The sequence below is a fragment of the Sinocyclocheilus rhinocerous genome, unplaced genomic scaffold, assembly GCF_001515625.1.
Source record: "Sinocyclocheilus rhinocerous isolate Xijiao unplaced genomic scaffold, SAMN03320098_v1.1 scaffold1249, whole genome shotgun sequence".
In the NCBI taxonomy this organism is placed as follows: domain Eukaryota; kingdom Metazoa; phylum Chordata; class Actinopteri; order Cypriniformes; family Cyprinidae; genus Sinocyclocheilus; species Sinocyclocheilus rhinocerous.
Genome location: NW_015634049.1, coordinates 61,147 through 72,623, shown reverse-complemented (window position 1 = coordinate 72,623; position 11,477 = coordinate 61,147). Strand labels below are relative to the sequence as shown.

Below are 11,477 nucleotides of genomic sequence, written 5' to 3'. Positions count from 1 at the left end.
CTTTTGAATGGCACTACATAGTAATATATACTGCCATTCAAAAGTTTGGAGTCAGTGTGATTTTTATTTTTTTTATTCAGCAAAGACACATTCAGTTGATCAAAAGTGACAGTAAAGACATTTATAATGTTACAAATGACATATTTTTAATAAAGACTGTTCTTTTGAACTTTCTATTCATCAAAAATGTATCACGGTAAGCAGTTGTTTAACTGTTTTCAACATTTACCATAAGAAATAGTTTCTGAACTTTAAATCAGCATATTAGACTAATTTCTGAAGGATCATGTGACACTGAAGACTGGAGTAATGGCTACAGAAAAATCAGCTTTGGCAATCTACATTTTAAAATGCATTATAATAGAAAACAGTTATTTTAGACTATAATTATATTTATAACAATATTACTGTTTTTTGTATTTTTGATTAAAGGCAGAGAAAAACCTGCCAACCCCAAAGTTGTGGACAGTAGTGTGTACACTGGTGTAGATATAAATGTGTGCATTAGGTCAGTTTGGTACCTGTGTGAAAAAATGTCATAGGTTTTAAAAAGTAACAAGTAATAGTAGGTGGAGGTTAATATATTGGAAGTCAAACTTCTGCACAATGCAGCTCAAACACCACATGACACCCAGCTAGAAAGATGACAGGTGATTTTAAAAGCTAATTTTCAACATCAATAATTTCTTGGGGATAATAAGATCAGGTTAATAGAAAATCTTTCAAGTGAATAAAACAGAGAGAGGAACAGCTTTTAGGGTAATTAGTTTTCATCACACGCCCATCAAAACATTTGATGACTCATTTTAGATGCAAAAAAAAAATTCTGAAATGTTGGGATTTAGGATATATATGCCTGTTGTAACCTAGATCCCTTGAGACAATGGGCAGGAAGTGCATTTGTACTGGATGTGTCCAAACCAGTTTTTGGTTCCCACGTTCATGTTTTTACAGATTTTAAAGGCATTTTTAGAAAGACTGACTGTTGCCGTTAGCACTACTGGCAGTGATACTTGGGATATCAACAGTTGACACTGATGACAAATTTATAAACAATGCTGTCATTATACTATTGCTATTATGCCCAAATTACACTTGGGTCATTCCAAGAAATGAGTCTTTTCCATTTTGAAAAGGTGACATTTCTGTACAATTTTAAACATTCCAACAGAAAAGTCTTAACTGTTAATAGACTGCATTTATCCAAAAATAATAAACTGAATTCTAAAGTGGTGATCAATTGGAAGTAGCCACAAATCCTTTCTTCCATATTATGATGTACATCTGAGTGGATTAATTTCATGCCGACTTTAAGAAACACAATGTTAATAAATTGCATTGTGTCATTTCAAGCTAAATTTCCAAATAAAAATGCATTAGGACATTATGCTATAAATGCAAAGGGGCTTATTGTACAGGGGTGACGGTTCATTTAGCCATTAATAGCCTTGTACTCAAGGTCATGACACTACATGTTGATATTTCCTCAAATAGCTTTCGATAATCTGTTGTTTACTGTACAAACTCATGGTAACAGGACTGATTATGTAATATTTTTAAAAGAAATCTCAAAATATATGATACAATTTATTTTATTATTTATGCACTTGTTAGGGGAAGTTATGGTAACAGGGCTGACATGACTTTAATCAAAAATATATAAATATACCCTATATATAGAGGGGAAAAAGACAAAATGTGTATTATTCCACATTAAATTTCAGTGCAAGCGGGATGTCCCCACTTTTCACAAAAACAAACCTGTGTGTGTGTGTGTGTATATAATTTATATTTATATATTATATTTATTAAAGTCTGAGGTTTGTAACCAGCATTTGAGACATGTTTAAATAGAGTTTAAACCCCTCATTTGTGTGCTTTTCTAGCAATAAACATCAATTAAATAGTTTCATGAATGCAGTCATATTCGTGTAAAAATGTATTTATTACTTGTTGTCCATTCATTATGTTTCTTATTGGGTGTCACAATTTTAAGGAATCTTACATTTGTGTAAAAAGGTGGTCTCGTGTTCATTATACACAACATGAGACACAGATTAAATGTTAAATTTTGGCCATTACAATTCATTCATATTTTAAAATAGTTTTTATCACAATGTGTTGTTCAAAATATGACATTGTTGCATGATTTTAATTGTTCGATGCAGCCGACAAGGTCAAGACTTCTGATGATGGACAGACCAAAATCATCTTTCTGTCTTTCATGTGTGCTGTTAGGCCTACATGCCTCTCAAGTGAGCTGTGGCATGTTATACACAGCTATTTCAGGTCAGAGCAAGTTTTTATTGGGGCAAGTTGTCATATGTATTTTAAATGTGTTATAATTTATACAATTTACTTATTTGTTGGCCAAATTGTTTTGATATTTTTACGTTACATATTTTTTCTGTTTAATTAATTGTTTTGGCTTCATAATTGTTTTACAATGTTTATATTTTGTAATTTGTTTTCTTTTACCCGATTAGAGTTTGATCAAAAGTCCATTCTATATAGGCTACTGTTTGAGGGCAGGTTCCATTCTAACAGCATACCCTAGAAAGTGTGACAACACGACTTGTTTTTGAGGGAAAATTCAACCTGTGTTCAACATACAGTATTATAACAGCTGGCATGTTCAATGGCTTTTTGTGGTCAAGACTTTAGATGACTTAGATGACAACTAGAAGGTCTACTACATAACTAATGCATAATTATATTGGGGAAAGTTGATAAATGGGTTGGGAGCTGCTTCTCTCAAATAGGCCTGTGGGGGTCAGTGTTTTCGACTGAAGTTCCTGGTTTCACTGCGATCACATGACATAGCCCATAGTCATGTGACTGCAACACATACAAAGCGTGATAACAAGCCGATCTGTATTTACTGTACTTCAGTTTCATATGCCGATGCAAACGGCTTCTGGATTTTGATTGGCATCTGGCTTCAAGGTAACGCTATTATTATTATTGATCAGAAAAACAAGATGTACATAAATGATGATCAAGTATTTGATTTGATAGTAACCTTAAGTCTATTACTTACTAATTACTCATTTCTGTTCTTATATGCATAACATATTTGTACGTACGTTCCTTATTTTTCATGACTGACAGACTGTCAGGAGATTTGTCGTTTTATTCTCATCTGATATGTTTAGGCTTGTAAAGACAGATGGCAGTCGGTAATACGAGCCTTTTAATATCATGCTTGATCATTGATCCCCGTGTCATATTTCTTTGCTGTCTGCAGTCGAACCTCTACAATGCTGAAGGAAACGCTGAGGCTACTGTTCCTCTGGGCTGTTCTGGAGTCTGTCAGCTCCCGCGGTTGTTCCTCGTTCTTCTGCAGGAAATCACACCGTGTGAGCGGGTCACGTTTTGGAGTTGACCCGGGCAAACCCCTGATGCTCACTCCCTACCTAGAGGAAGGCAAAATAGAAGAAGGCATGCTTGCTGTTTGCTTAGAATAATTTCAGTTCCTCTTCTTTCACTTTAATTTGCCTTTTGCTAAACAGAAAGTTAGACAGTCTATCACAACGTATGGAGAAGTTAGTGAGGGATTGATAGATCAGTTGACTTGGTTGTCCAAAATAAAATAATTTATAACTGCTATCATAATTCACTGACGTTTCTGATTTATATGCTAATACGCTTTCATGTATGTATTTTGGATGTGCAGCCAAAAAACTGAGTTTGGTGGGACCCCTTCCTGGTGCCAATGTCAAAAGTTACTCGGGATATCTCACTGTGAACAAGACCTACAGCAGTAACCTTTTCTTCTGGTTCTTCCCTGCCCAGGTAGTATAAAGTTATACATTTAGTTTTGTAACACATGAACAGCACTAAAGATAAGACTGATCTGCTGACTGTAGCTCAGTTGGCAACACTTGAGTCAGGTGTTTTCAGAAGTCGTTCACAACAAATGACACAGTTTACAGCATTATTTTCTGATTTAGTGATGTTACTGCTGTTGACTGCACACTTATTTATTGTAGCATGATTTTCTGTGTTTAGGAGAGACCAGAGACGGCTCCGGTGCTGCTGTGGCTGCAGGGAGGACCTGGAGGCACCTCCATGTTTGGCTTGTTTGTGGAGCATGGCCCGTATTTTGTACATAAGAACCTCACATGTGAGTACAAACGCCTGTATGCCATGTTACATTATGTTGATGGAGATTAGCATGTTTTTTCTGTGTCTTATGAACATTGTATTATAGATGTTTGTTTTTTTTTTGCTTAATAGTGAAACTCTACATTTTAGATATCAATGTGTTAAATTACCTTGGAAGCTTAGACTTTAACCCTTTGCTGTCTTTCTGCAGTGGGCTATAGGGATTTCCCCTGGACATCACGATACTCTGTTCTTTACATCGACAACCCGGTGAGTTTAGTGTATTTTAATTATTTCAGACTCAGATTGATATGTCTGCAAATGAGGGCTGTCGAAGTTAATATTCCCACATGTGATATATTAGATCTGTACCAGGGTGTCCGCGGGTCCTTAAAAAGTCTTAAAATGTCTTAAATAACGTTTTCCTAATATAAGACCTTAAAAAGTCTTAAAATGTCTTAAATTCGTTTTCGATGGGTCTTAAATATTTTTGGTCACATTACCGCTAAAATATCTTCAGTCTGACGGACCTAATGACTTTACAATCATTGGACAGACCGAATATGTTTTCTTCCCCGCGGTAAGTTACTGCGTCATCAGAGAGAATTGCAGTAAGTTAGCAGAATACAGAATACAAGCTCGCGCTGAGGCTCACTCTGTTTGTCTCAAGACTTCAGAACAAATGAGCTTGACAGCACACATAAACTCAGAAGAAACACACTGAGGTAAAAATTCAAAATGTTTAGTTTATTCATAACATGATATAGTTAAATAACACCATGACAAGTGAGCTATTTTGCTCAATATTCTCACGACGCAAAAAAACATTCAAAACACCTACAGAGTGCACGCATTACGTGAAGTCTAGCGCTCTGCCTGATCACTGCATGATTCAGTCTATTAAAATACATTCAGAATGATCACAAATTCAAGACATGGGGGCAGAAAATGTGTATATTTATACCACTTCATATAATTAATCAATTTCACACGGAAGAGTGCCTTTTTTTCTCCAAAAATTACCATATACAAATGTGATATTGATTTTTTACAACAGTTCAATAAACTAGAAGTTTTATTAAGAGACTTACATTTTAGACACCATATTGCCTGTTTTTGCACTATTTCGCCAACAAAAATAATTCCAAACAAAGCCACAGCGCTGTTTTGCGTCTCTGAGCAACAGTGTTTCCTTCCTGAATGAATCAACTGTTTAAATGATTCGGTTCAGTCGCAATGACTCACTTAACAGTGACTTACTGCCACCTACTGGCGGTTTTAATTTCACATTTAAAGTATCTTTTCATTTTTTTTATTATTTCAAATATCAGTATTCATTGTTTTATGTTTAATATATCAAAACATTATTTACGTTTAGGTCTTAAATTTCATATAAGGTGGTATTAAAAAGGTCTTAAAAAGTCTTAAATTTAACTTGTTCATGTCTGCAGAAACCCTGTGTACATTTTCAGGTCATTTTCACTTAATTCCTGAAAACATCTTTAGGAAAGTTTGTTGTATTATTTCCCTTGTTTTTCATGCAATTTAAGAATATTTTTGTATTATTTTTTTATAAAAAAAATTCTGAAGTGATATAGGTAAAGAGCATTGTTGCATACATTTGAGCGTCTTTATATAGAGATGCACATATATTCTGTCGTGTGTGTTATCCACACAGAATCTAAGAATATAATTATTACACACATTATTTCTTTCTTTAAGAAGGAACTGAATAAATTAAATAAATCACATTTATTGTATCACTTGTCAGCCCTACTGCAAATATACTAATACAGTTTGTGTGACCAATGTATCTATGACAGGTTTTAATTAAATTATATATCTTAAATGGATATTTGTGGTTTATTTTTAAGGTTGGGACAGGATGGAGTTTCACTGAAGATGACCGAGGGTTCGCCCAAAACCAGGATGATGTGGGCAGAGACTTGTACAGGTACGATGGCAAAAGTTTACTGTATATCTAAGACAATGTGAGATGTATGTGCTAAATATTTGGGGGTTTTTTTCCTTTGCAGTGCCTTGACTCAGTTCTTCCAGATATTCAGTGAGTTCCAGTCTAATCCGTTCTACGCTACAGGCGAGGTGAGGAAAAGAACCTCATTTTGGATTGATGCGATCAGAATCCAATTCTCTTTTACAGTCAAAATACTGTGTTGTTAACTATAATTAACTTTTAAAATCCATAGTCATACGCAGGAAAGTATGTTCCAGCCATTGGCTACTACATCCACAAGAACAATCCCTCTGCCAAAGTGAAGATCAACTTCAAAGGAGTGGCCATTGGAGATGGTCTGTGTGACCCTGAACTGGTGAATGAAAAAGATATTTCCTTTAAAACACATCAAGTGCCAGATAATTATGATTTACAGTAGTGCTACTGCTCTGAATTGGCACTGAGGCTTTATAAATATTACAGTATGACTTTTTGTAAAGCTGCTTTGAAACCATATGTATTGTGATAAATTTGACTTGAGTTTGACCTCTGTTCATGGGCGGACTTTAATCTCTCTAATCCACTTTGTCTCAGATGCTGGGAGGTTATGCAGATTTCCTTTATCAGACGGGTCTCGTGGATGAGCTGCAGAGGCAGCATGTGCAGCAGCAGACGGATGCAGGAGTCAAACTCATCCAGGAGCAGAGATGGGTGGAGGCCTTTGAGGTGAGTGTGATACAGTAGATCAGGGCACTGAGGCTTCTTCATTACATCCGTTCTGAAAACACCTCGTCTCTCCTTCAGGTTTTTGATAGTTTACTGAATGGTGATCTTGTTCCTTATCCCTCATACTTCCAAAACGTCACTGGGTGCACCAACTACTTCAACTACATGCAGTGTCAGGTACCCACACATTTCATTACAAGCAAACTTCTCTTGATTTGAATGGCTAGTTTGTCTCATTCTGTGTTTTTTTTCCTAAACAGGAACCTCCAGATCAGGAGTATTTTTCTGCGTTTGTGACTCTACCAGATGTCCGTCGTTCCATCCACGTTGGTAATCTTACATTCAATGATGGCTCAGATGTTGAGAAGCATCTGCTTCAGGATGTCATGAAGTCCATCAAGCCCTGGTTGGGCGTCCTCATGGACCACTATAGAGTGAGGAAACAATCCCATTGTTTGTGTTGGGAGCTTTATGGCCTTTGTTAAATTATATAGTAACTCCTTAATCATATTTAATCCTTGGGTTTAGGGATGCACAATATATCAATACCATATTGATTATGGGTCAAAATTTGAGATTCTTTAAAGTGCCCCTATTATGGGTTATGAAAGGTTCATATTTTGATTTTGGGAGTCCCCAACAACAGGTTGACATGCATGCAAGGTCAAACCCCAGATAGTCGTTCAGTGTGAAACCAACAGTGATGCGACGTCTTTGAAAATCGTGCAGTGTGAACTCGGCATTACTTGCTCAACGACTCCCAAACGATTCGCGCAACGAATGCTACCCAATCACTTTTACCGTGATTGGGGAGCATTCAGTTGTTGCTGTGTTCACATTGCACGATGGAACGACGACAGGAGGTTACACACTGCATGACTTTACAATAGGAAGAATCGCAGACAGCTCTGTCTGGTGCAGGGTTGCCAGGTTTTCGCAACGATTCATTTTTCCAAACCCCTCTTTTGCGTGACGCTAATCTGCGGTGATTGGTCCGATTGGTCTCATTTTCATTTCATCATGCCTGTAATGCCTGATAAAGCAGCATTTGTGAGGGCAGTGCTGCTTCGTATACAACGTTACCGGGGAAACAGCTATTTTTACCGCTCCAAAAGCGACAACTAGTGGCAAAGAATGAATTTGCATTTTCATTCAGGCCAACGCGAAAAGACTCAACAAGTAGGCGGGCAATTTGCTAATGTTTCATGTTGACGTCAACATGAAACGGCTTGGGATTCGTTTTAAAAACGACTCGTTTCATTGATTCAGAGTCGACTCTTTCTTTTGAGAGACAATAACTTTATACACGGTGCACTTTCAGATTTAAAACTTTGCAGGATGTTTTCATTCACTTAGAGCTGTGTTACACACTGCATGAAAGGTAATTTTCAAAAATCCATAATAGGGGCACTTTAACAGCATAGACAGCAGTATAGGTTTTGTATACTATGCTGCTGTCACTTAATACACAGATCTAATATAAACATGTGATTTCTTTCCCAGCTATTTAGCTTCACAGACATAACCAACTGTTTTTGTAACTCGTGTGTTGTTGATGTCAACATGAAACGGCTTGGGATTCGTTTTAAAAACGACTCGTTTCATTGATTCAGAGTCGACTCTTTCTTTTGAGAGACAATAATTTTATACACGGTGCACTTTCAGATTTAAAACTTTGCAGGATGTTTTCATTCACTTAGAGCTGTGTTACACACTGCATGAAAGGTCATTTTCAAAAATCCATAATAGGGGCACTTTAAAGTCGAGTAAGTGTTTGTCTTGAAATATTGCCAACTATATAAAAGTTATTCTTACGTTTACTTTAAAAATGATTTCACAGCAAAAAGGCACGTGTACCACGACCTGAAGTGGACATTTGTAGAATTATACTAAAAGGCCTTTTATTTGCTAAAAAGTATAAACTATCAATGTAAAACTGCTTTTTCAGCAAAGTTTTGATCATGCTGATAATTTAGATGCCTTAGAAATTTGCATATCAAATATGATACAGTAGGCTTTATAGGGTTAATATCCATTGTTTCATATTGTACATTTATAACCTGTGCCATTTCAAATGATTGATTTTAGTTTTTAGTGCTTTATTTTTAACTATTTAATTGATAATTAATCTGTTTATTCAGGCAAAATTATATCGAATTTCCAGCTATGACTTAAATACTATCAGATTATTGTTTTGGACAGATTTTTTATATTGATAGAGTAGTTTGACAAGGAGAATAATTTATGGAAGTGGATTTAATATGTGGAATTTCAAGATCACATCATATATTCCAAACTCGCTGTATAAAGTTGGTCAGTGTTTTGCCTTGTGTTAAGTTACTTGAATTGCTTGTATTTTTAACGTAGTGTCCCTTAATATTTAAATTGAATAGACCCCATAGCTATAAAAACTCTCACTTAGGATTAATCTGTGGGATGGATTTGATCGTGTGTTCGCAGGTGTTGATCTACAGTGGACAGCTTGATGTCATCGTTGCAGCCCCTCTAACTGAGCGCTTCCTGCCCACAGTGAACTGGTCTGGAGCGGACGAGTATAAAAAAGCAGAGCGCTTCCACTGGAAAGTCCAGCCCAGTGATACTGAAGTGGCAGGTTACGTGCGACAAGTAGGAGAGTTCCTTCAGGTGAGGTTCTGCAGTATTGCTATATCAATATACAGGTGCATCTCAATAAATTAGAATGTCGTGGAAAAGTTCATTTATTTCAGTAATTCAACTCAAATTGTGAAACTTTTGTATTAAATAAATTCAATGCACACAGACTGAAGTAGTTTAAGTCTTTGGTTCTTTTAATTGTGATGATTTTGGCTCACATTTAACAAAAACCCACCAATTTTTTTTTATTGGTCTTATGGAGTATTCTAATTTGTTGAGATAGTGAGTTGGTGGGTTTTTGTTAAATGTGAGCCAAAATCATCACAATTAAAAGAACCAAAGACTTAAACTACTTCAGTCTGTGTGCATTGAATTTATTTAATACACGAGTTTCACAATTTGACTTGAATTACTGAAATAAATGAACTTTTCCACGACATTCTAATTTATTGAGATGCACCTGTATTTAAATGATCAAAATCTAAATTTTAAAATGATGATCATTGGCTGAAAGCCATACCCATTCTGACTATTGTCAGTTCCAAAATCTGCTCACAGCCTTGTCAGCAGATAAGAAACAAATATATTTTAATTTATAATAACTAGAATATAATAATTTTGGTAAATGTTATTATTTAAATATTAAATAATGTTGACTGATCACAAATTTCTCTGTTTTCTTCTCTGTAGGTAATTGTCAGGGGAGGCGGGCACATTTTGCCTTATGACCAACCAGAGAGATCGTTTGACATGATTGACAGATTCCTTTCTACAGATGGATTCTCATCACACTGACACACTAAATTCATATAGAATGTAAAGCAGGGGTGTCAAACTCAATTCCTGGAGTGCCGGAGCCCTGCAGAGTTTAAACAAAACACACCTGATCCAACAAATCAAGTCCTTCAGACTTATTTGAAAACAGGGTTGGAACAAAACTCTGCAGGGCTCCGGACCTCCAGGAATTGAGTTTTTGACACCCCCGATGTAAAGTGACCACTGAATGAATCATTGTTCAGTTGTGTAATGTGTGTTTCAGTGCAGAAGTCTGTGTGCTATTATGAAAAAGGGTTAGGGGTTATATTTTTATTGTGTTAAGTGTTGGGGCTATGTTTTTATTGTACATGATCAATTTTTGATTAAAGTGTGATTTGATTATAATGTACTACCTATCTTGTTGTCTTTTGAATCCAGATGGATATTTTCATCTATTCAGTGTGATGATCATTACTTTTAGTTAGCTATGCCAGCATAATTATACACTCCTTATATCTGCACAGCTAGCAAAATACAACAACAAACAGTGACACTTTATTTTAATTCTCACTATTAACTAGTTGGTTTTTAGCATGAATATTACCAGCATGTTAGCTGTTTGTTAGTACTTACAAAGCACATATTAATGCCTTATTCTGCATGACCATATTTTAGATCCCTTAATCCGATCCCATACCTAAATTTAACAACTACCTTACTATTAATAAACAGTAAATTAAGAGTTTATTGAGACGGACGTCGTAGTTAATAAGTAGTTAATAATGAGAAATAGTCCCCAGACTAAAGTGTGACCAATAACAGCCTCTATTAGTATGTTAGTTTTCTTACAGGGCGTGCAATGCTGTACTGTAAACTGTAGAATAAAAGATGTGCTTCAGTGCATACAGAAGATGAGAGGAAGAAGCAAGAAAGGAAATAACAGAGGTAGACATTCAAGACAGGTATGACCTACTTTAACAGGAAGGAAGCAGATTCATTTTATATTAGGATTGGAAATCAAAAATAGGCTAGATAGAATATATAGATTCGCCAATAGCACACCATGCCAAAAAAATGAAACGCATTTATATTTAATGAAGTGTCTTGAACTTTTCTCAGCCGTTTGTGTCCTCAGTGTTTTTAACAGCATTTTCTTCGTGTGTCCGGCAGGGGGCGACAGCTGGCTGTAAAAAAAAAAAAACAAAAAAAAAAACGAATATTTCATATTGGTAGTTGTTACTTATAAAATCTCTGTGGCATTTATCCTATGAATATACGCGTTTTCTACAGTTAATGTCTTAAATGTATATGGCACTTGTAT

The 11,477-nt window shown here is 35.7% G+C and overlaps 1 protein-coding gene across 1 annotated transcript; it reads left to right on the top strand.

The window, feature by feature from the left end:
- The first annotated feature begins 2,822 nt into the window (after positions 1-2,822).
- LOC107745375 (probable serine carboxypeptidase CPVL) lies at positions 2,823-10,282 on the top strand. Its single transcript, XM_016559244.1, has 13 exons — positions 2,823-2,946; positions 3,248-3,441; positions 3,677-3,795; positions 4,012-4,126; positions 4,319-4,377; positions 5,982-6,061; positions 6,144-6,210; positions 6,315-6,437; positions 6,656-6,787; positions 6,866-6,964; positions 7,048-7,221; positions 9,248-9,430; positions 10,091-10,282. The coding sequence occupies exons 2-13, from the start codon at positions 3,261-3,263 to the stop codon at positions 10,193-10,195; spliced, it is 1,437 nt and encodes a 478-aa protein (XP_016414730.1). The 5' UTR covers positions 2,823-2,946; positions 3,248-3,260; the 3' UTR covers positions 10,196-10,282.
- Positions 10,283-11,477: the final 1,195 nt, after the last annotated feature.

What these genes read in the sequence shown, in the direction of transcription:
- LOC107745375 (XM_016559244.1), top strand. Translation starts at nt 3,261, where the DNA reads ATGCTGAAGGAAACGCTGAGGCTACTGTTCCTCTGGGCTGTTCTGGAG. An exon ending in CGTTCTACGCTACAGGCGAG is followed by an intron (nt 6,211 to 6,314) that starts GTGAGGAAAAGA and finishes TAAAATCCATAG; the next exon opens with TCATACGCAGGAAAGTATGT. An exon ending in AAGTAGGAGAGTTCCTTCAG is followed by an intron (nt 9,431 to 10,090) that starts GTGAGGTTCTGC and finishes TCTTCTCTGTAG; the next exon opens with GTAATTGTCAGGGGAGGCGG.